The following is a 25,266-nucleotide window of genomic DNA, read 5'->3' on the forward strand; positions in this document are numbered from 1 at the left end:
CGCGTGCTCTTGCGAGATTAAGGCCCTCATTACGACCCAGGCGGTAAGGGGTTTACGCCGGCGTAAACTTCGCCGACCCTTACCGCCTGAGTACGAGTTCCCTTAGCGCCATGGCGGATTTAACACCTGCTTTTAGCAGGTGTTAAAATCCATGGCGCTAAGGGACCTCGTTGTTAATTACGCCACCGTAATTTACGGTGGCGTAATTAACGCCTTCCCCACTCCCATTATGCCCTATGGGGCAAAAATGGGAATGGGGAAGGGTAAATGGGGATTGGGGACTTACCGCCCCGCCAAGGTCGGAATGGGGCGGTAAGTCCGCCAACCACCATGGCGGAGTTGGCAGCTTAGCGCCATGGACCATGGTGCTAATAGCACCATGGTACTCCGCCAAGGTCGTAATGAGGGCCTAAGTGTTTTATCGTAGCTACGCATTGGAGTAGATTCCGCAAAGTTTTCGTGAGGCAGAGATTTCATTCGCGAGGCTGACGGCCCCGTGTCGTAAGACCGGCACTCCAGGGTTTTAGTCAGCCTCGCGAAGACATGCAGCGCCGGCCGCGCTGGCATCCGCGAGCCGGCCCCCACCCTTGGGGAGGCAGAGCCAGCGCCCGTGAGGCTCAGAGTGCGGCCGGAGAGCTCGCGAGCAGGCAGCCCCCGCCCGCCGGTGGGCGGAGCGACCGCGAGCCGTGTGCAGGCTCTATGCTCCGAAGCATTAGCCCCCACCCGCGGGTGGGAGGAGTTAGGCACGTTACTCGCGCATCAGGACGCCGCATTTGTGCGACGTGAGAGTTTTCCTTACACACCAGCAGCAGAGCGCTCGGAAGCTTACATTGGCTTGATGAAGGCCCTGATACCAGCGATCATACGATCGTGAGCGCCGTTGCTCCAGGAGAGCATATTAGGAGACAGCAGGTCCACGTGGAGAGAGCTGCTGAGCTAAGACACTGCAGATCCCTTATACTGTTACTCAGCAGAAGATTGGCGCCTTAGAGACAAAGGCTTACTAGCGCCTCAGAGCTAAGGACATAGGGGCAGCCACTGAAAAAAAAAAAGAGAACAGAGTTAAGAAGTAAAAAAGACTTTTACTGACTCTGATTTATCAATCAGGAGCAGTGGGCATGCTAAGAGACCTGTCTCAGGTATATTAGGCACACAGCACTTCAGAAAATGTCAGAGTTTGAGTGGAGCGAGGAGGAGCAGTCGCAGGACCTCGCTGCCAGCTTTAAGCAAGTGCTGGGGAGCTCTGATGCAGTGGCAGAGGGCATCAGGCCCCTACATGAGAGGCTGGAGACATTGGAGGTTATGTTTTCGCAGCCTAGTAGCAGCACCAAGGACTGGAAGCGCACGCCCACAGACCCCTTAAAAGGGGAACTCAAGGGGAGTAAAACAGCCCTCAAGCGGAAAGCCTCGGACGACCCCCAGGGCGCTTTGGAAGGGGCAGCGAATAGGGCCCAAGAGGTGCCTGACGCGTTTGCTAAGCTGAAGGAAGCTTATCTGCAATGGCAGGCGGTGCCGAACCTCATGACCCCCTTTCCAGGGGATGAAAATACAGGAGATCACCCCAGCTCGGAAGATGAGCAGGCTGACGATCAGACTTTGCAGGAAGACGAAGAGGTCGAGGAAGAAGACTGGGCGAAACCCAGTGGGGGAAAGAGAGCACGGAAGGAGAAGCACCTTCTGGAACCTCAGGATGATATGTTTGACCCGGAGAGCATCCGGAACCCGAAGTCCACCGAATGGCAGCCATCCCCCGAGTGGCACAGTATATGACAACAAGACTACGCAAGCCTTTGGACAAGGAGGTGAGACAATGACTGCGAGCAGAATGCCTGCGTCCAGATCTCCTGGGGAAAGTAGCGGAAGCCCCAGAGCTCGATCCGAAGATGCTGACCTTTGTGTCAAAAACCAATAAAGACCCCCGTAAGGGTATCGATAGGTCCTGGAAAAGTTGCCAGGAAAAGGTTTTAGATTTGGCAGGCCCTCTCATGAAAATCATGGACCTCGCAGAAAGAGCAAGGGACACAGGAGAAGAAGTAGAACCCGAAGCTCTCGCGGGATGGGCCCAGAGAGCAGTATGTCTTCTTGGGAACGCCAATTGCGCCATCGCTTCGGAGAGGCGGAAGGGCCTTTTGCTCAAGATAGATTCGAAACTTAGCGACCTCTCCTCATATGAAGTGGGAGAAGGAGCCCAGGGCCTCCTGTTCGGAGAGACCTTTGGGAAGGAGATGGGCCGGTTTGTCGGGACATACGCTTCCCTGGAAAAGGCTCAGGCATCGATTTGGAAAATATTCCCAAGTAGAGTTTTTGGAGGGACCGACCGTTCCAGAGGTCGTGCAGCCGGTCGCAGTCAAGGAGGCAGAAGACCTCAGAACCCCAGAGCGCAATACTGGGAGAACAAGAGCCAGGATACATTCTTTCCGTCCAGAGGGAGATTCCCGAGAGGCCGCAGACCCAGGGGATCAGGACGAGGTCAAGGATTTACGCCAGGTGAGAGCGATTCAGTATCCTCCTGTAGGTTGGAGGACGCGCATGTTTTTAGAGAATTGGCGCGAGCTTTCAAGCAATTCCTGGATATTGCAGACCGTCAGAGGGCTACAGCTAGATTTCATAGAGAGCCCAGTTCAGCAGAGCAGACCACAGAGTCAGAGGCTAGCGCAAGCGGAACAAGCATGCTTAGCCAGTGAGATAGCACAGCTTGCCCGCAAACAGGCGATAGAGAGATGCGAGACGGCCCCCAAATTTGTGAGCAATATGTCGCAGTGCATAGGAAGGAAAAGGTGCATTCAGTCATAAATCTCAAAGAGCTGAACGGATGGATAGTATACCACCACTTCAAAATGGAGGGCATACATCAGCCCAGGGACTCTCTAAGAGAAGGAGACTGGCTAACGCGTTTAGATCTGAAGGACGCCTACCTCACAGTCCCGGTCCTCAGAGAGTACAGACCATACCTAGCTTTCCGCTGGTGAGGACAATTCTGGCAATTCAAGACAATGCCATTCGGGCTTGCTTCAGCACCCTGGGCATTCATGAAGCTTATGAAGCCAGTAGCGGCGGCAATCAGAGAGAAGGGCGTCAGACTGATCATCTATCTGGACGACCTCTTACTCCTCGCAGAAGAGCGAGATGTGTTAGTATACCAGACGAGATGGGTACACGAACTTCTAGTCTCACTAGGATTTCTGGTGAACACAGAGAAGTCAGATACCATTCCAGCACAGAGATTAGACTTTCTGGGGTTCTTACTAGACACAAAGAAAGCGACTCTGGAGCTGCCAGCTCGAAAGCTCAGAGATATAAAGAGGGAGATAAGGTTATGTTTAGAGAAACAACTATATATCCCTCAGGATATTAGCGAGGATAGTTGGGCTGTTAGCAGCATCTATTCAGGCCATATTCCCAGGGCCCCTGCACTACCGGGCTTTACAGAGGTTGAAGATAAAACATCTACAACAGGGTCTGAAGTATCACCAACAGGTGCCTCTAGATCAGGACTCCATTACAGAACTAGAGTGGTGGTTAAAGAATATTGGAAGCTTGGAATGGGCGAGCCATATTCGGAGACAAGCCGGATCTGATAATAGAATCGGATGCCAGCTGGAAGGGCTGGGGAGCCAGATGTGGGACACTACAGACCGGAGGCAAGTGGAGCGAAGAGGAGCTCCATCTTCACATAAACTGTCTGGAGCTCCTGGCAGGATCATTCGCGATCCAAGCCTTCACAAGAGGAAGGGTGAAATCTTGTGTACTGCTGAAGATGGACAACATATCAGCAGTAAGGTACATAAACGACCTAGGCGGTACAAGGTCCAAGATGCTAGCAGAGCTAGCGAAGGACTTCTGGCACTTTTGCCTATGAACAGAAACGTCAGTGACTGCAGAGTACCTACCAGGCTCGCTGAATGTGGTAGTGGACTGGAACTCTCGTTACCTGACAGACTCCAGCGATTGGAAGCTGGATCCAGCAGTGTTTCAGAAGCTGGACAGGAGATGGGGACCATTACATATGGACCTCTTTGCCTCTCGGCTCAACACACAGACGAGCCTCTATTTCAGCTGGAGGCTGGACCCGGGAGCGCAAGGAATGGATGCTTTCCTGCAGGAATGGGCAGGAGGCCCGCATTACGCTTTCCCTCCCTTTCGCGATGTTGAGCAGAGCGCTAGCGAAGTGTCGGAGGGAGAAAGCGGAACTGGTATTAGTAGCACCTTTGTGGAATTCACAAGTGTGGTTTCCAACACCAATGGAGCTAGTAGCGGACGTTCCCAGAGTCCTCCCCGAAGGAGAGCGACTGCTCACGGACCCAGTTGGGTCGTGTCATCCTCTGAGAGTGAGAGGGACACTCCCGCTAGTCGCGTGCAGGATATCAGGAGACGCTGGGCACTGCCAGGAATTTTGGCGCAGGTTGCTCAGCTTATCGCAGAGTCCGGGGCTCCATCCACTAGGAGGAGCTACGACGCAGCTTGGGCAAAGTGGACAAGCTGGTGCAAGAACAGAAGTGTTCATCCCGTTTCAGCACCTGTAGTGGAAATACTGAATTTCCTTGCGCACTTATTGCAGAACGGGAAAGCTTTCCGGACAATAGGAGTATACAGATCAGCCATATCAGTAGGGCATATGCCAATAGAAGGGGTACCGGCAGGGGAGCATCCCGCGGTAGTGAGGCTCATTAGAGGAGCGAGATTCAGAGTGCCGCAAGGGCCCAAATATAGTACAACATGGGACGTGACGACGGTATTGCGATTATTATCAGATTGGCCATCAGATAAATACCTTTCTCTTAAACAGCTATCAGGTAAACTACTAGCTATGTTATATGTCTGATTTCATGCAAACGAGTGTCAGACGTTCGAGCGCTAGAAATTAACAGACGGTCCTTCGGTCCAGAGGGAGTCGCATTCTCCATAGCCAGGACGACCAAGACAGGCACCTCCACAGTGCATTATCCGTATTTTCCGAACAATTCGAAATGGTGCGTTGCACGGTGTATTAAAGAATACGAGAATAGAACAGCAGAGAATAGAGCAGTAAATACTACTCAGTTATTAATAGCGCGCAGGAAGCCTTATCACACAGTAGCATCAGCTACCATAGCTAGATGGGTCAAAAAGAGGTCATGCAGGCAGCAGGTGTGAATGTGGACACGTATGGGGCTCATTCAGTGAGAGGAGCAATGGCATCGTCAGCCACAAGAGCGAGAGTGCCTTTGAGTGAAATAATGCTAGCAGCAGACTGGTCAAGCGATCGTACTTTTAAAGTGTTTTACTTTAAGCCAGCAGAGGGTTTGGCTGGTGCGGTGCTGGGAAAGCTTTGAACAAGCATAATGCTCGCCTCCAGTCTTGTCATAGAATGAAGATTACCCCTGCTAGCTGCGCAGGGAGTATTAATTCTATTAAAGACTAAGGATGCGAGCATTAAATTCCCACCCGAGTACTGTAATATATATAAATGTTGATGCATTATATGAGTGAGGACATTACATACACACCACCCTAAGATCTCTTATTATGTTTTCATAGGGGAAGATCAGAAGAATAGCTGAAGGCAGTGTCGTAGCTGAAAGTATCAAGAATCCGGGAGAGCACCGGCAGTTGAGTTTAAAGTTCAGAAGACCCTCTGCACCGTTGGCGAGGATCAGTTAAAGAACATGAGTGACTGTCAGAGCGAGTAAAAGCAGAGGAGGATCCCAAGCACAGGAAGTGGGTTGTGACTGGTGGAAAGGGCATGGACTACAGAGACTCATGGATATTGTAGTTTTGAAAAGAGAAAAGTTCTGTTCTACACTTTTCATGGTTTTATATATGTTTTGTTGAACTGCTGAAGAGTAGAAATAAATGAAGATGAAGCATAATGCTCGCCTCCTTAGTCTTTAATAGAATTAATACTCCCTGCGCAGCTAGCAGGGGTAATCTTCATTATCCTGATGACAGCATATCACTTCTCTTGGCTCATAAGGGTACACAGACTGAACTTTAAAGATTCCCTTTGGCTTAGAATCCAATGATTTGGGTAATTTACCCAGTGAGGTCACATAGCTTTCAGGAATATTCCCGATTACTGGGTTACTGAAAGCAGCAGTGTATTCAGATTCCTGCACTGCCATTCCAAACGCTGTATTTTCTTTCAAACAAATGTGCTGATACCCTTTGTTATCCACTGGGATTCTATTGCGTTCATCCTCAATCTCCACCAATGGTGTATATTCCAATTCTAATCCCATTCTAATCCTTGATTCATTTAGGCACACAAATGCATCAGGATCTTTCATCTGTTGTCCCTTCCTATATTTTAATGCTCCTGCCCCTCTAAATTGGGATCACCAGTGTTTGCACCCAATCTCTCATTGTTCTTTCCCCATTGTCTGGGTGATCTCTACTTACCTCCACACTGGAACCTAATGTCTGTGTATTTCTACATATGTCAGGTGTCAGTATGTCAGTTTCTGGTGTGTGACACTTACCTGCATTTTGCAGGGTACCTGCTATTTCTGTCTCTTGGAATATCTATGGTTCAAAATACTCCTCAGGTAACTGACCTGCATATGACTTTTGGCTAACTTTCATTTCTGTGGGTGGTGTAAACCGTACTTTGATTATCAGGTAAGGATAAACTCTGTTGATGTCGACTCTTCGTTTTGTGCTTCATTTTCATATTGCATATTCTTTTTAAACCTACCTCTCTGTTCTTTAGGTTTTTCGTGTTTATTTTCCTCATTTTGACACACCTGAAGGGTCTGGTTCAAATCCAAGTTAAACGACACTCCCCTTTTGTGTGTTACTGTTCCCTGGCCCACTTTCATTCATTTGTTTACTTGTTTTTAACCTGCTAGACAACACAGTGTTTTTATTCAAAGGTAATTCATTGGCATCAGCAGTGTTTTTATTCAAAGGTAATTCATGGGCATCTGTGTTCTCATCATGGCAGAGGTCACTAGCTAGTCACTTGTCGTCGCTATGCACAAGACCACTCCTATGACCTTTAATTTAATTGTTGTTTTTGAACTACACTTAATTTCCCTATTTGCTCAGACAACATTTTAACCGGGTATGAAACGCAGGGCGTCCTGCCACTTATTAGTTTAACATACAATCATTAGTGTATGAAATGATTCTCAGAAGCAATGGCTGGAATGAGTCAGCCTTACAAACCGTCCAAAGGCACGGTTCTAGGTTCATAGTGTTGTATGATAAATAAAATTCTCTACAACAGACTTTTTGCAAACTGGCCTTCTAGAGTTGGCTGAATCAGTTTTATTCCTGCTTACAAATATGGATACATTGATTTGCTGATTTTTCTTTTTAGGCAGTTTCTCACTTACTGCATTATTTAACCAGTTTTTCACTTGTTTTTCCTTTCGTGTTTGTGAATTCAAGACAAAACAATTTTACAAAACAATGGTGAGTAATATAATGTGTGAACAACACACGTTTTTAGTATGACATTGCTTATGAACGCGACTTGAAATAAATCGGATAATTCAACAGAAGTGTAAACATACTAAACACAGAGCAACAATTCAACATCATCATTGAGTCTATGTGGGTGTCCTAATCTATGACCTAACATAAGTCTGGCTGCAGACAAGAACTGATCAATCCTGGGTCTGTTCTTTAGGTTTTTCTTGTTTATTTTCCTCCTTTTCTTCCTACATTCACACTCCTTTTATGTGTGTGTTACTATTCCCTGTTTAACTTTCATTCATTTGTTTACTTGTTTTTAACTCGCTAGACAATGCAGTGTTTTTATTCAAAGGTAATTCAAGGTCATCTGTGTTCTAATCTTGGCAGAGGTCACTAGCTAGTCACTTGTTGTCGCTATGTGCAAGACCACGCCTATGACCTTCTGTACTTTCATTTGATTGTGGTTTTTGAACTAAACATACTTTCCCTATTTGCTCAAACAACATTTTAACCTGGGCTGCTAAGCATTGAAACCTGTCCATGTCTCTGAATGCATTCCTTTGTGGTCTGAGTCAGTAATGATTGAATTCACCTTGATTGGACCTGTTCTGGTACCTTTTCAGGAGATTGATTTCTGTTTGTGTTTCCCATGAAATCCTGTGACACAAGAGGTTGGGGACGTGGAGTGACTATTCTTTGACTATGATCAACCTGTGGTGGTGACTGACTATACTGGCCAGGTACATAATTCACATTTTGTCTTTCATGTGGTGGGAGCTGTTCCGTTTGCTGATTTCCATTTTCAATGAATCTATCTACATACCTTGGTCTTTCCTGGTGGCCATACACTATTGTGTTAGGGTCAAATCTACTCTAGGCCCCTAATGTCTGGTATGAACCGTTGTACATCTGATTTTGATTGTTATTTAGGCCTGGCATATCATGGCATAACTCCACTCTGGGAGAAATACCAGGGTACCGAGGACTAATGTAAGAATTTCTATCACTGGGATCAATGGATTGGAACATAGGAGTCTGTGGGTGGAGGCACGCCCCTTTGATTATGCATCATGTCATTCTTTGCCTGATTTTGGGCTGATTCTAGTGGCATCTTTACAGACATTGAGCCTCATAATAAGTTTGCCGGTCTGGAAACAAGGGTGCCGGTAAGCTCACTAGCACCCTTTTTTACGGACGGGCAAACTACAAGTCTGCCTGTCATCGCCGCTGTGCCAGACAGGTCTGACCCTGCCGGGCGCAGCGGCCATGGTAGGCAGACTTGTCAATGGAGCACCAACATTGTAGTTAACGGTGCCAGTAGTCCCGTGTCCCCACTCCCATAGAGTCCCAAAGGACTCTATGGGAATGGGGATTAACAAATTACCGGCACCTGACTTCCCGGTCACCGGACTCAGAATTAGCCAGTGGCACCGGGAGGTCAGGTGCTGGTAAATTATTCTGAGTCCTGCAGCAACCAGCGTTAGCACCAGCAGGGTTACCGCCGTACTAGGAACGAGGCACATTACCTCTAGAAATGCTGGTGTGGATTCCTTAGTCTTTGATTTTGTTTCCTTATTCTTAATTCTCTCTATATACTTTGATATTGACTAAATTGTTTGAAGTTCTTAAGCGCCTCATTTGCACCCCAGAAATCTGCTGCCCTAATCTTTTGTGGAGCCTCAACGTGACGGTGCTTGGCCCCGCCTACTTTCACTTTGGAAATAAAAGTGCCTGGCCATTACCATTGTGGCGTTAAGCCCGCCAGATGAAAAGGGCGCAATCCAACTGTTGAGCTATTGGGCGTGGGGGCATTGATGTTACACTTGTAAAGTTCAGCCATCCTGAAAGTACACCACACCCCTCAGTCGATCAAAAAAAAACAGCCAAACACCAGGAACAATCCCCGAAGTCCGAAGTGGGTGAGATTTTCATGTTTATCTTCATTGGGTTGTGAGGAGGCCAGAAGCTATATCATCACATCATAATATCAACCCACGCAAGAAGTGTCTTTTTGCAGGGCGGGGGGGGGAGAGAATGGACTCGGGTGGCTCCTCGAGCTATCGGGCGTTTCTCGCCCTGTTAAATCTTTTACTGACCTACGTGGTGGATAATAGCATCAGTTTCTTTTAATATATGTTTTGAGTTATTCAATTGATTTAACTTCGCTTACACAGTCAGTATATAAGGTGGGGGCTGTGAGGTTCTCTCTCTCTCCTTCTTATTCATATATAACCTGATTAAGTGAGACTTTTAATCCGACATTGGTTGCTTCTATTTAATATTGTATTGGGAATAATATTTTAGAGACATTCTTTTATATTTTAGAGGTCAATTTTCTTCTTATTAAGATTTCTTCCTTAGTAATTCTGGGATTGCCTTTTTTTATCACACTTCACTTTGAAAAAGTAATATATTGTATAATTTCATATACGATATCTAGCTATTACTCCACTTGAAGATGGCCCCTAAATTGAGAACTAATAAAAATGCATGGAAGAAGGGCGATATCGAAAATTCTAAGTCTAAGCCCCCTAAAGTGCTTTTTTTTAGCACAGAAAGAAAATAAGGGCAATAAGGAAAGCATTACCCTGGAGCAGCTACAAATTTCAGACTTCCTTACAAAAGTTGATTTGGTTAAAGACTTCACCAGAGGAAATATTATGCCTATGCCTGCAAACAGCTCAATGATTGACAACAATTCCTTACTTAATATGTGCCATGATTTCAGACGTCACTGAATGGGTCTCCAAGTAGGCTCTCTACCCTATCAGCTAGAAAAAAGTACGGAAGTGATCAACAGTATGAATAGCATTATTGGTACTAATCTTTCCATGACTCCTGACTTAGAAAAAATAGCACAGGAGGATATTGTTTCATTGTCTGAGGATGAGATAAGCAACGCTTGGAATGATTCTGAATTATCGGAGGGTAATTCTGTTAGAATGAGTGGAAACATTGACTCACTTATTGTTAAAGTAGACATTCATTTAGACATTTGTACAAGGTTGATAAATGAACAACAAATCATGGAAGATCTGGTTACTTTGGTCAATGAAAATACGAAAGAACTGCTAACTGTGATCCCGGCTGAGTGGCTAAAATTGAAAAACCTATATGATCAAAAGGGCTCTAATGATGAAATTGGGGGTGATTTGAGTGAACTCTATCAACTGGCAAATGAGGAAAAGGCTGAACAGAGCCACATCGGAGCAGGTATCACAGCAATTATTGAACTAGAGAAGATGCTTCCAAGTGGGAGAGGGGAGGTAACAGTTATAGAGACATCGGTTGAACAGTCTCAAGGGCATAGATGCAGATTGCACCACAAAAGAAATTATAAGAGAAGTTCTAAAAATAAACATGTTAAAACTGTTAAAGCTAGAAAGAAGGATTCAATCAGAAAGAATAGGCTAGCATTAGCAGAAACAACACTTAGCAATATAGAATGTATAGAAATTGCAAATAGGTTTGAATTAAATGAAAATAATGCGCCTAAAGATAGCATTACTAACCAAAAATTACCTAAGCCAAAAACGTTGGCTAAATGGCAATGATAAAATGCCTACTTTAGAGGAAATAATAGATCCTCAGATAAAGGTTGACATCATAGATACTGAAGATAATTGTGAACCAGCTGATCCTACCCCTCAGGTGGAGAAAAAGGAATCGACAGTGAGATTTTTAGATATCTTGGTAAACCCAGAAAGGGGAGGGCTGAAACTTGGAGACAGGGAGATTTACGATATAGAAATGGAAAGACTGCCCATGAGCAGAAGTAGTAGGAGTAATGAGCAGTTATACGAGGAAATAGGCGGAGATAAACAACTATTGCCAATAAATAGGGGCAAAAGTATACACATATATCGAGAACAATCCTACTGAGTACAGCCACTATTTAAATAGAAAAAGGTTGCTAGAATGTATTGGCAGAATACCTCAGTTGCAAAGCATAACATCATCTGACATAGAAAGAGTAATTTTACCTAAGGTAGGGAGCTGGAAAAACTGGGCCATTGTTCAGTTCGGCACAGCCGTTATTCTTGAATTACTTAGAGTATACTCTGGTGAGATTTGGAATAACGATTATGAAACCGTACCATGTAATAAATTTGAATTTTACAGCAATACCAAATCTTGTTCGAGAGAGGATAATACCACATCTACCAGCCTAGGCAAATCCATAAAATCTGCATTGTGGATTCCTGATGAAAACTACAGATTGGGAATACAGAGGCTTCCGCTCTATTTTACAGAATGAAATTGTGCTTTTATTAAAGAGTAGCAAAATATTCGTACTACAAGAAAAATGGGTCCTTGGAACTATAGTGATGGATGGCTACAATATTCTAATGAAGCCAGCATTAGCTGGGAATAGGGGGAGACCAATGGGGGGTCTCTGCATAAGTGTCAAACCCACTTTCAATATTAGAAAATATGAGCAATCAGACCCCTCAACCTGGGTATTATGTGCTATTATTGAAAAAATAATTTCAGGGAAAGACCTATTTATAATTAATGTGTACTCTAGACCAGGAGGGAAGGATTTGGAAAGTATAGAAAAAGTCATCAGACATACGATTAACAATTGGAAGGAGGAATCACCCGATGGGCATGTTATATTAGTGGGCGATTTAAATAGCTACTGTGATATGGCTCGGGAAAAAATGCGGATTGGACAGAAAAATGTGGTATACATGATGCCATACATCCTATGTCTATTGGGAATTTGGGCATTACATTTTTGCTTCTAATTAATTATGGTATTGCCTGGCTGAATCTACTGCAGCACTGGGATTTAAATTTTGTAGACCCCTCTAATTGGGACACCAAACATGATACTTTGAGCAACGGAACTGTGAGTTATAGATTAGATTACATGTTTATGGATCAATGATTGAAAAATAGAATAATAAGGTTTGACCATGTCCCTTCCCTATGAAGTCATCATAAGGTGTTAAAATGCCTCTTTAAAGGCAATAGGGATAGCAAGGGTATGGCAGGCGAAAGCTTGAATGTACAAATGAATGGGGCCTCTAACCGTATTTGTTGGACGGAAAAAAAATCTAAATAAATTTGATGAGCTGTTTGATTACTTACCTATAGCAGGCCAGGAGATCACTTTAAATAGTCTTAAGGTGATTGGGGACTACTTAAATATGGTGATGAAAACAAATAGTAGAATTGCACTGTCCCAATTTAAGAAAAACAAACTAAATAAACATAAGAATCTTTATGACTGTCAGATCCAAGAAAAGAAAATTGTATTGAAGAAGGATATAATCAACATTAAAAAAAGATATGGACATTCAGAATATAGATAAAATATTGTCTATCAGGAACCTGCGTACAAAATACAAAAATTGGATTAGGTCGCACAAGAGCAGTGTACAAAATGCAAATTGGAAAATGATTTTGTCCTTATGTCGTACCCATGATTCGAAAAAGTTTTGGTATCTTTATAAGCAATATCTTATGGAGGAAAATAACTCTGATATCAATACCATAGCTTTGGATGTATGGGTTAAGCATATTAAAGACCTTTATTTTGTTGGAAATTTCCCAAATATTAGGCACAAAATGGGGTCGTCCGGAGAGGACAGAATCTTCCCATTCAATTTGCATAATATCCTGGCCATTATTAATAAGATGAAAGTTCAAGGGCTCCTGGCCCGGACAAATTAGAAAATATTGGGATTAAGAGAAATCCTTTGAAATGGGCCAAGATAATGCTACTTTTGTTCACGCAAATTTGGAAAAGCGGTGAAATTCCTGCTAGCTGGAGAGCGACTCTTTCCATCCCCATTTTTAAAAAGGGGATTAGAAATTGCCCTAACAATTATTGCTTATTAGCAATGACTGATTCCAGCTGTAAAATCTTCTGCGCACTATTATTGACTATCATCAATGACTGGATCAAAGATAGTAAGCTCTTATCTCCCTATCAAACTGGCTTTAGAGCGGGCTTTAACACCTTGGATAATATACTAGCCCTAAATTGCATACTGGAAGAAACTAGAATAAACAAAGAATCAAGACTGTATGCTTGCTTCATAGACTTCTCCAGAACATTTGACTGTATGAATGGGGATTGACCATGGATTTAGTTAGCTAGATGGAATATGAATCCGTTGGTACTACATCTTTTGCGTGAAATGTATAGAGACACTTCTGTTACAATCTGTTTGAATAAGGGTATCATTAAATCCTCTCCCATATCCACTAACCTTGGCCTTAAACAGGGTTGTGCCACCTCCCTGGTGTTATACAATCTATATGTAGCGGATATGGGAGAGAGGTTCAATAATGTAAGAAATGTTACACCTAAAATTGAGGGTTGCCAAATTTGCTGGTTTTCCAATGCAGATGATACTGTGCTGATGGACAGGATGCTGATCCGCTTGCAGAGGTCACTGGATGAACTCCAAAGTTATGCGGCAGAAAACAATCTTAAGATAAATGCAGGGAAAACCAAAATCATGATCTTTGGGGGAAGTCATGGCAAGTGTAAGAAATCTAAATACAACTGGAAAATTGATACTCAAACCATTGAAATTGTTGAGGCATACCCATACTTGGGCATGCAAAGCTGTGAAAAACCTACCGCCAAATATTATCAATAGATGAGAGCAGATAAAGTCGCTAGGAAATGGAACGTGATTAGATCATACATCTCCACTAAAGGTTGCCATTCAGTTGAAGGCCTTTTAGAAATATATAAAAGCTGCAGTACCGGCGCCCTGTATACCCTTGAATCTTTGCCTTCTAGATTCTTGGCACACTTGGAGAAAATAGAAGGTAAATTGTGGAAACAAGCACTAAGACCTCCTGGAGCCACTCCTATGGCCGCAATTAGATGTGAATTAGGCCTTACCTCTCTCACCATATTATGTAAGATACATTGCTGCAAGCTTTATATAAGAATGCTATCCCAAAAGAAAGATGGTTTGCTAAAATTGGTTGGTAGTAGTATGATTAAGATGAATAATAATAATTTTTACATGAAAGACCTTTTACATATTTCTGCTAGATTTTTAAAAGATATACATTTTAAACTCCCAGGTGAAATTATTTAGCCAGTTCACCTTATTTGAAAATAAAGCCATACAGTGGGACATGTGTAACAATCTTGACTCCCCCAGAAATAAGAAAAGGTTTAAGGAATATTGTCTACAAGGCTTGGAAGCTTCTAAACCTAGAAGCTATATTCTTAAAGTCGCAAATATGGGACTGTTGAGATTTATTATGTTATTAAGATTTAACCTTCTTCTATGTTTGGAGTATGTAGGAAGATAGACAGGCATACCAACAGATAAAAGGGTGTGCAGGTTGTGTAAAGGGGAGGTGGAAACTATCAGACACCTTCTTACGAACTGCAACAAATTAGCCTAGCTATACTATAAGGGATATAAAGATTTGACCCATGACTTAAGAATGATATCAACTGATCAGTTCTGGTCAGGTATCTATATGGCTTCTTCTTTGATGTATGCAGGTGAGGCCTATTATATATGGAAAGAGATAATTAAGAAATGGGAGGATGTAACAGTTTCTTGTAGGCATCAAAACGTCCCTACAAATTATAGGCCCATAACCAACACTCCTTTCTTGCTCAAGATACTGGATCGAGTAGCATATATTCAAATAGCGCAACATCTAAATGCCCACCCTATTCTTAATCCTTTTCAGTCAGGATTCAGACAAGGGTTTGGTACGGAGACTTCGCTTCTTGACCTTAAGTCTCAGTTACTACAAAGAATGGACTCTCAAAAGATCGCTCTTTTAATCTCCCTAGATCAATCGGCAGCATTCGATCTCGTCGACCATGCCATATTAGCAGACAGGCTCATGTCAGTAGCTAACTGTTCGCAGGCCGCTACCAACTGGATACTTTCATTCCTATCCAACAGGTCTAGCAGGGTATGTGCCAACAATGCCAAAGCACCTGCAATTCAGACATTGTTTGGAGTGCCACAAGGCGCCAGTCTGTCGCCTTGCATCTATAACATCTTCATGTCCCCTTTCTTTGCCCATCTGGCTCATGAGGGCATCCTCTTTTCCAACTATGCAGATGACACTCAATGTGTCATTCCTCTTACAGGCCAGCATTCGGAGGATGAAAAAGAACTTAATCGCATCTTTGCCATGATAGAACAATGGATGATGTTGAATAATCTTGCACTCAATCGCAGCAAGACAGAACTCATGGTTGTAGGATCTGATAGCATCATAGCCAGATTGGACTCAGCTTACAAACGTTTCCAGCTGGGAGATGCTCTAATGTCCACTCTTCCCAAGGTTAAAATCCTAGGCGTGGTATTGGATCAATCGCTCAAGATGAATTCTTATGTGGCCAGTACCGTCTCTTCCGCCAACTATTATATAAAATTGTTATCCCATTTGCGTCCATACATCTCCCAATCCAATGCTGAGACCATCGCCCGAGCCATTATAGGCTCCAAACTTGACTACTGTTGTAGCCTATTAGCAGGCTCCAGTAAAAAATGCATCAAACGCCTTCAGGTGGTTCAGAACGGAGCTGTTAGAGTGGTATCCGGTCTTGCATACAGGGTACATGTCTCGGAGGCACGTCGAGCACTACACTGGCTGCCCGTGGAATCAAGAATCTCCTTTAGACTCATGGTCATCACTTTTAAATGTCTTCAGGGCAAGATGCCCTCCTATCTGCAAAGGTACATTGGAATAAAATCTTCTGCCAGAAACCTTCGGTCCAACAACCGGAACCTGCTCCAGCAGCCCAGAGTCAAAGGCAAAAAGGCACAATGTGGTGCTTTTGCCTCAGCTGCACCAGCACTTTGGAACACTCTGCCTGACCAATTGAGAAGTTCATCATCCCTCAATACATTCAAGAAGGGCCTTAAAACCTTCCTCTTCAAATAGTTGCCCCTGGTTTTCAGTTACTTTTTCCATTAGATCGTTCAGCCTCTTTATCTCCCCTTTCTTCTATGTTTTTTTTTTTCTTTTTTGTCTGCGCCCTCACACCTATGGGTTTATGGTGCGCCATACAAATGCTATAAAGTAAAAAGTAAAGTAAAGAGTAGCCATACCTCTGAACACCCAGCGAGGTTGGAGGCTCAGATGTCTAAATTTATCAGATGTTGTATTTAATCTAGTGTTGAATGCCTCAACGTCTTTTAATGTGTTTTTAATGTCTCCCTTATTTCATTTCATATCTCTATTTCAGTATCTCAGGATCTTAGGATTTTAGGTATTTTAGGATTAGAATATTTTTAGGCAAAAGACTATATAAAATGGAATTTAATATTTGTATTTTTTTAACATTGTCGAATGGTTGATTGATTAACATATCACAATCTATATTGTTTTTCTAAAATGTATTCAAATGTATTTGTTAAATGATATTATATTTGTATGAATTGAATTTGTATAAGTGTTTAAGGTTTTAATTAACCAATTACACTATAAATAAATTAAAAAACAGTTTGGTTGCCTGTTCAATAATCCATTCTAATGGTTTTTCCCTGTCAAATTCACAGATTGATTGGGAGACAGTTTCTTTTTGGAGCCCATAAAAATACGCAGTTTTGAATTCGACTGAATTAGGGTTAGAGTTAAAGGTCAAATCAAAACATGAGAATGCCCTTTTTAAGTTTTGAAAGAACTGGCGAGGGGATTTACTTGGTTTTGCAGACATGCTATAAGCAGCTGCCTTGGCTTGCTCTATAGACTGTCCATGTTCCCTAGGAATCCGAAGGGTTTTAAATATATCATGCACCACCTCCAAATGATCTAATATGCAGCAATCCCCTCCTTTTTTGAATGGTCTGATAAATGTTTTGATAGACTTAATAATTTTTAATGGACTACATGGTGCCTTCTGGGATGTGCCATTTTGTCCCTCACTCCTGAGACTGTGTGTGAGCAGATGCAGTTGATTCAGACCCTAATATTGGATCATAACCCAGCCTTGTCAGGTGTACAGCTGCTGGAAAATCTCCCTGGCTAGGATTTGTGATTAAATTTGGCTTTAGTGAATGTGGTGCACTGCCACTTTTCCTGTGACTTAAAATTATAGATTTGCTGTTTCAATTCTCTGCATTGCGCATGAAGCTGCTGTGCTTCATTGCAAAAAGTAGAATTCTCACCCCTGACTTCAGTGATTATTCCTTGCAACTCTTTGATCTGTGCCTGACAATGGTAAACTGCTTTAGCTTTTTCTTCATTCTCATCCAGTAATTTAAAATTTTCCTGTTCCATAGCAGAGAATTCCTTATCTTTTTCACTATTATCTTTTCTACGGGTCTGAATTTCTGGAATTGCAAGATCTTTGTCCTGTCTTACATCATCTAATACTGTTTTTAAATTAATTAATTCTTACTCACTTTCAGCAAATTGTCTGTCTCTCTGAGCCAGTCGGGCACTAAACTCGCTTGATTTGGCCTGCAATTGCGTATCCAACTCCCCATGTTTTTCCATCTGTAGCGATCACTCTCGTTCTGCAACTAAATCTCATTGCAACTTGCTAATTACCTCACAGTCTTTCTCTCACAGCTTTATTGACCAAAGTAGTAGAAACCACAACTTTGTGCACAATCTGATTATATGATCTCTCTTCCTTATGCTCCGATGCTTGGAACAGTCTAAGGAGACACATTTGCAAAATAATTCCTTCAACAAAAATTTACGGGGCCTCTTTCTGAACTTCAGTACTAATCCTTTCTTTCCATGTTACTATATTTTCAGATGACCAGTTTGTAAGAGCAAATAGTTTTGTTTCGAGATAAACCAATAATTCAGAAAAATCAGCTTGCATCTCTGGCATGGTGGGATTGGTGCCAGTGATACAAAACCAAAAATCAATGTCAACACATCACAGTTGCTAGCTCACAGCTCTAACTCAGAGAATGAGTGCACAATATGGCTATACCATACTACGTGAGGCCACGCCCAGTAATTACTTCACCACTTCAAGGCCAACAGACAATAATTATGTAGGCAGTATTTAGCAGTATTTTTGGTGAACATGTTGGATATTTCGTGGTGAGCCTAAATATAGAGAGCTGCCTGGTGATTGTTTTTACACCGGGTTCACTAACGCTACGTCAAGACTAGACTTAGTACACTTTAGATCATAATTTCATGTCCCTGCAGTATTTTATTTACAGTACCACATCCTGCCCTTTTGGCGGTATCTCAGAATACATTTACCATGTAAACAAAATATTGTCATTCATATAGAGCCATAAACATGGTTTTCTCCCTCCCCCCATCAAGGGAAAGATTTGTGCTTTGGAGGAGAGTTGGTTCCTAGTCACCTGCATTGAAAAAAGTGTGTGACTACATGTACCAGAATCCTTAGAGACTTTAATGAGAACTAACCAGACACACCTGAAAAGGAAAAGAAACACAGCCTCCCTGATGATTGATAGAGTCAAGAAAACGTTTGGAGGAGAAGACTAACTGTTGATTTAGCAGGTAAATCTGACTGGAAATCAGAGGCTGTGCCTCATCTCCATTTCTTCTCATTCGTATAGAGCCCCTGAAAATAACCACTTCACAGTGATCAGTTTTGCTTTGTATTTTCACCACATCTGATAAAGTGAACTACCGCCTGCGGTAAAATGAGTTCACCATTTGTTACACATCAATCTGTATGCCAACCCAAGAAACCGGAACACATAATAAGTACACTGAGGCTAATTTATCTTTTTTTCTAGTTCTTTATAGAATATTAGAATTATGCAAAATCAGAACAAAACAAACAATACACAGTGTTATCTGATAGCATTTTACATCTGTGACTCAAAATGCAAATAAAACATTCAGAAATACAATTAATGTGGCATTGTTTTCCCACAATAAATGAGCTAATGATTTCTAATGAACGATTCCCTCACAGTGAATAGCTTTTCTCATAACCAGCCACAAATCCTCTCTTTTTGACAACTGCCCAGAGTTCTGTTAAGGCTGACTTTGAACGTATCTCAACTCTTGGCAATGTGTGCGCCCCCAACACAGCAATGTTTGGATTCCTCTCTCCACTTCGTTGGTGCCAATCTCTCTTCCCTGTCTGTCTGAAAGTCAACAAAGTTTTTCTCCAGCCTGAATGCCTACGAGCAAGATCCACTTCATCCCAGGGACAGCGAGGGCTCGAGATAGCAAGGGCCATCCTTCAGAGACAATGCATCAGAGAGAGCCCGAGACTACAATTGCAAGCATTTTTATATTCTCTGGCTGAGACCTCCCATGGCTACATATTTACCTACATAAAATGTAGGAATGCCTGCCTTTATCTGTGATGTCATGTGCCCATCAGATATCCCCTCCCTTTAACAATCAGCCAACTCTCTAAAAATGTCCACAGAAACACGTGATTAACCTTGCTTTCAGAAAGCCAGCAAACGGATGAATGTGCTGCATTTCTCCATCACTGCTTTCCTGTTCTGCAAAATGAACAATCGGACTACTTTGGACAGATCACTTCGCTTAACTCAAATCTTGACACGTACTTGCCGCAAATCTAATTCTTCCACGTTTGTTTACTTGCATTTAAAATAAGCTTGCACAGCTCAAATGCTTCCACATTCAGTTTTTCAACCTGCACCAAAGTTTTCGCACAAGAGTCATGGACTGATCTGCACTGTAGCTGAATGTTAACAGGGAACATGTTAGAGGTTAGGGGATGGATATTAGTAATTGTTAGTTTTTATGCTTCAATGCAACTCAATCCATAACTGTGATATGGAGCAAAATGTGCAGTATCAAATTCAGATTCACCTTTAAGCTAGCATGTGCTTTATGCATTCACAAAACTGACATCTACTAGATTCAATCTGAGTTTCACAAATGGGTCTCACACCCTTGCTCTCAAATGGGGTCAGATTGTAGCCTTGTTGAAATGTGGAGCCCTAGCTAAAATTCAGAGACTTGGCTAAACTTTGGAGTCAGCGTTAAAATTCAGAGTCCTCTCTCCCTACACTCCGAGTTTGAACACTGTAGTAGTTACCGTGTACCGTGGATGCTATATTTGGTTTATGCTCTAGTTTAGCCCAGGTTCAAATGGCAATACAACTGACTCTTGCTCGTGTGGTTGATGTTATACTTTATCATAGTGTGGCGCAGAGTCCCAGTAATGAGGCAAGCACCAGCTGAGAGAGTGCCCCCTGGTTTCGGCAAAGGAATATGTGGAAATGTCACCTCCCTCTGCTCCCTCATTCAATGGTTGAAGTGTACGAAAAGAAGTAGTGGAACTACGTTCCCTGCTAGCCTGCCCCCGCTCTCCACAAACCCCATCGCAGCCCCCTCCAATGCACAATAAAAGGCCCCAAACAAACACGCCTGCTGTTTCAGGGAATGTTCAGTGCATTGCACTGAAGGGCAAGTTTCAACTTCTTTCTACACTTTTATTTTAAAACAAAACCATTCCGGAGCGGTTTCTTTATAAAAAACAAGAGTACAGGAATGGTAAAATGTGTTAAAAAAAAGGTAGAGGAGCACTGCTCCCATCGCCCCTGCCCACTTCTACCACCGGAACGGTTTCGTTTAAAAATAACAGTAAAGGAAGAAGTTGAAACTTGCACTTTCAGTGCACTGCACTGAGCATTCCCGTAAACAGCAGGCAAATGTGTTTGGGGATTTGTATTGTGTGTGGGAGGGGGCAGGGCAATGGGGTTTATGAGGAGCAGGGCCGGCCAGCAGGGAACATAGTTCCACTACTTCTTTTCTTACACTTCGACCACTGGCCCTGGGTTGTTAATGCTGTTGTTAAGCTCAAGCAAATAAGACAGAACAAAAACATAAACTTGTACAATATCTATGGAGTCACGCAGGTGTAAGATCAAGAGAAATGCTGGAGCTTTGGCAGATCTGAGTATTACGGATATTGTCTGCATCGAAAAAGGAACCTGTTACGAACTATAGTCCAGGGGGAAACCGATCCCTGAGTCATCCTTGTGGGTCATTTCGCATCCTCCTCCTTCTAACATCTTGGACAAATGGTTGCAAGTACCAGAGAAGTGCATACATTACCACAAAGAAATGACTGTCCGCGAAACAACGTGATACTGTGTATCGCGCCGTCAGCTTTGGCCAAAGCTGAAACGATGGGGTATTAATACCACAACACCTGCATCTTATTGCCTAGCTTTATACTGACACTTCTGTCACCATCAGGCTACCTCAGTTCAGCACTACATCAAAGTCCTTCCACACTAACTCCGGTTTAAAGCAGGGGTGTGTGTTGGCCCCATCCTATATAACCTGAACGTCGCCGACATGGACGAAGCAATGTGAGGTGTCCATAATTTTCCACCAAAACCTGGCAGTGAGAGTATTTCCTGACTCTCAGACACAGGCGATACCATCTTAATAGATCAAACGCTCCTTGGCCTGCAGCTAAACATGGATGTTTTACATCATTATGCAGCTTTAAACAGGTTAAAAATCAACCAGAGTAAACCAAAAATCATGATTATAGGCAGGCAAAACATAATCAAACCTCCCTTTCCTGGTTGATGAGGGAGACAACAACTTGAGATTGTTATTACCTGGGCATACCCATCAAGCATTCACCTATGGCGGCCTTGTATACTGAGACTTTGCCCTTCAAACACATTAGAAAGTGCTAAGTCATTAAACACGTTATGCGCAGGAAAGGCGGTAGCTCTTTGGAGGGCCTCTTGGAGGTCTATAAAAAAGGTGTAATTCCAAGTAGTTTATATGGCCTTGAGGTGTTGCCAGAGTGCCACGTAAAATGGCTCAAAAAGATTGAAGGAAAAATGTTGCGCTCTCTAATAGGTTTACCCAGTGGGTGCCAGGAGAAGCGCTCAAGTGGGAGCTTCGCTTCCCTTCTTTCTTTTTGGAGAATTGCGCGTACTCAACTTTATGTTAAAACCACCTGGAGTGCAGATAAGAAGCTTTCACTGCTGGCACGTTTAAAGTCCTGGAAATGATGCCCAACTAGAATTGGCGGTCACTGCAACGAAGCATCTAGAATCTGTTGGTTTAGAGATACCACTCGAGGCAGAAGCCTCTTCCTTTCCTTTCAGGTTTAAGGGCTTGATTCATGGAAGTGTTTTATAATGGTGCAATCCCATAGGAAAACGTTCCATGAATCAGGCCCTAAGTCTAAAAATGTTGATATGGGATTGTTTGCATGCTATGGTGAAGCTATCTGCCAAGGAAAGGTATGTGCCATACGTCAACCAGCATTTTTCTCCTGATATGCCTTCTTGTTATTAAACTAAAACATGCAATCCTGTCTTGAGATGTTATATCCATTACTTGAGATGGAATTTGCTACCGGTTTTAGAATATACTCGGGCATGGAAGGGCATTCTTCTAGACTGTGTGATAGTGAAACCTCCAGACATATCTTGACCAAGCGCTCATGTCTGACCGAATGCTATTGTTAGGGACATGAGAAATGTGTATAGCCATAAGATGGCGTTGGCTCAGCCTTTAATCATTTTTGGGCTGCTATCTATTCGACGGAATCATTAGTAATTACGACTGCATCATTTTACATTTAGTAAAGAGATTCTCAACAGCTAGCAGCCCGTGGCTCGCAAAAGTCTTATAAGATAAATCGGTAAATCTGCTCCAATAGGGATCACTAACTTTTAAGATGAGATCTTTTTTAATGATTTACCAACTTGTTGTTATGAACTTTTAAGTGTACTTTGTTTTTATTAGTTATTTATACATTGTATTTGAATTATTTTTTCCTCATTTCTGTCTTCGTTTTATGTGAAAGCGCAAATGTTTTTTGTTAGCTATAAGCGCTTTAAATTAAAAAAATGTAGTGATAATTTTTTCACTATTATTTTTCAAAGAATGTTCTTGTTATCATTTTAACACTTACTGAATTGTGTTACAGGCATTGGGAGTGGGTGGAGCCTACAATTATTCCTTTTGGCAATTCAGAATGAACATACACGCCTTTAGATTGAATGCTGGTCTTTAAGAGTTGGGAGGAGTACGTTGGGTGGCTGATCTATTTAAAAATGACATTTGGATGACTGCGAGGGAATTACAGCAGCACTATAACATAGAGAACTTTAAAACCTCTGATTACCTAAAACTTAAACGGGTGATTGGGAATGTGGACTTTGAGCAGAGAATTGATTTGAATCTGTTTACTAGGAAGGTGATAGGGGGAGAAGGAGGCCTGGCCAGTCGAGTATATAAAGTGATTGCGTCAAATTATAATGGTAATGACTTATTAAGAGAGGAGCGGAGTAGAAGAATTGGATCGGATATCTCTGAAGACTTGTGGCGACAAATGTGTGTGAATGTCAAAATGTGCTCTTTGCGACTTACGGAGAGGTCGAGACAGATAAAGATTCTTTATCGGATTTTTTGGACACCAGAGAAAATGTGGAGGAGAGGGATGTTGGGGAGCTCGGATTGTTGGAGATGCATGCATGCGTCAGGTATGTTGGAGCATATGCTGTGGGACTGCAGGTTGGTGAGATTGTTCTGGGTTGAGATTGGTCGGGTGTGTGATGAGGTGATTGAGGAGTTGCCTGTTCTGGACTTCAAAGTGGTGATATTGGGGAGTGATGAGCCTTTGGATGGTCTTACTCAAAATCAGAAGAAGTGGTTATTCAGAGAGGCAATGATTGGTAAGATAATTATTTTGCGGAATCGGAAATCTACATTGACTTTGAATATTGAGACATGGTTGACTGAAATGCACGACTTGGCAGAAATGGAAAGGATGCTTTACAGGAGAGAAGGGAAAAAGGGTTTGTTTGAGAAAATCTGGGGTAAATTTCTTCAGTTATACTAGACTCGGTGTAGTACATGTGTAAGTGGGGGCATGCGGGGGTGGCTAATTGAGAGATGTAACAGATTTGGTGGGGGTTATGATATGATTTATAGCTTGCATTGTACATAGCTGTTTTGCAAAATGCATTGATTATTTCAAGTATTTGTCTGTTTCAAGGAAAGTATTTTAATGTTTGTAACATGATATTTTGTAAATAAACGTTTCAAAAAAGAAAAAAAAAGACTTTGGTTATTTCTGTTGCATGAAACTTAAGTTGCTGAAAGGGCAATCGCTACATACCGCTACAGATCACTTACTGAATAAGGAGGTGACGCAACACCCATTTCAGACCTCCCATTTTGTGTAAATACAGAAATCTAGCCTTTTCCATTGGTACATGCGCCTTTAAAGACACATTCACAAGCGTGGATAATAAACACTTGTATTTTGAGCATATTTGAGGAACCAGCTGTATTTAAATTTCTACAAATATACAGTAAAAATCCCTCATTATTTTGGCAGAGTATGATACTCCAAAGAGGGGATTCCTGTATCCATAAGAGGAAGAGTTCTAACATTCTTCGTGACAGGTTTTGCTCATTTTCAGGATTTCATGACCATGATGCCTTCTGTTCTCCCAACACTTGCTGTCACTCGTTGCTACACATAGGACAGAAATGCACGACTAAACGTTCGTCCCTTCTCTTTTTTTATTCAGGACGCTTCTTGACGTCAAGCTCTGAAATGCGACGGCTGGTAGCTCTGCTGTCTTTCTACCTCTCGTTTCCTCATGGGGAATTCCGCATTTACCGCATGGACGGAAGCATTCAAGGTCTGTTCAATTTTTATTTTTACTCTATGTTTTATAGTATGTTTTCTTGCTGTCATTTTCCGAAGCATTTCTACCAGCATACTGAAACAAATAGCCTGCCTCACTTATTCCCGACTGAGCACTTAATTTTACTTTGTCTTTAATTTCGTGCGGGTTTTGGCATGTTCTGTGTGTGCTAAAGTACTGCTTTGCAGCTCATGCTAGAGAAGACTAGGCCAGATTGTTAAAGGTCAGTATTTCTTGAGATCTGCTGCTGGGAACTATCGCCAAGCAGTACCCCAAGCAG

The 25,266-nt window shown here is 42.6% G+C and overlaps 1 protein-coding gene across 1 annotated transcript in view; it reads left to right on the forward strand.

Moving 5' to 3' along the window:
* HAPLN2 (hyaluronan and proteoglycan link protein 2) overlaps positions 1-25,266 on the forward strand; it is a 342,449-nt gene that overhangs the window by 130,569 nt on the left and 186,614 nt on the right. The window contains exon 2 of the mRNA XM_069607159.1: positions 24,867-24,980. Within this exon, the coding sequence (XP_069463260.1) occupies positions 24,893-24,980 (88 nt within the window). The 5' untranslated portion in view covers positions 24,867-24,892. The remainder of the gene's footprint in view (positions 1-24,866; positions 24,981-25,266) is intronic.

This window comes from Ambystoma mexicanum, chromosome 1p (assembly GCF_040938575.1).
Source record: "Ambystoma mexicanum isolate Mex_15411 chromosome 1p, UKY_AmexF1_1, whole genome shotgun sequence".
NCBI lineage: Eukaryota > Metazoa > Chordata > Amphibia > Caudata > Ambystomatidae > Ambystoma > Ambystoma mexicanum.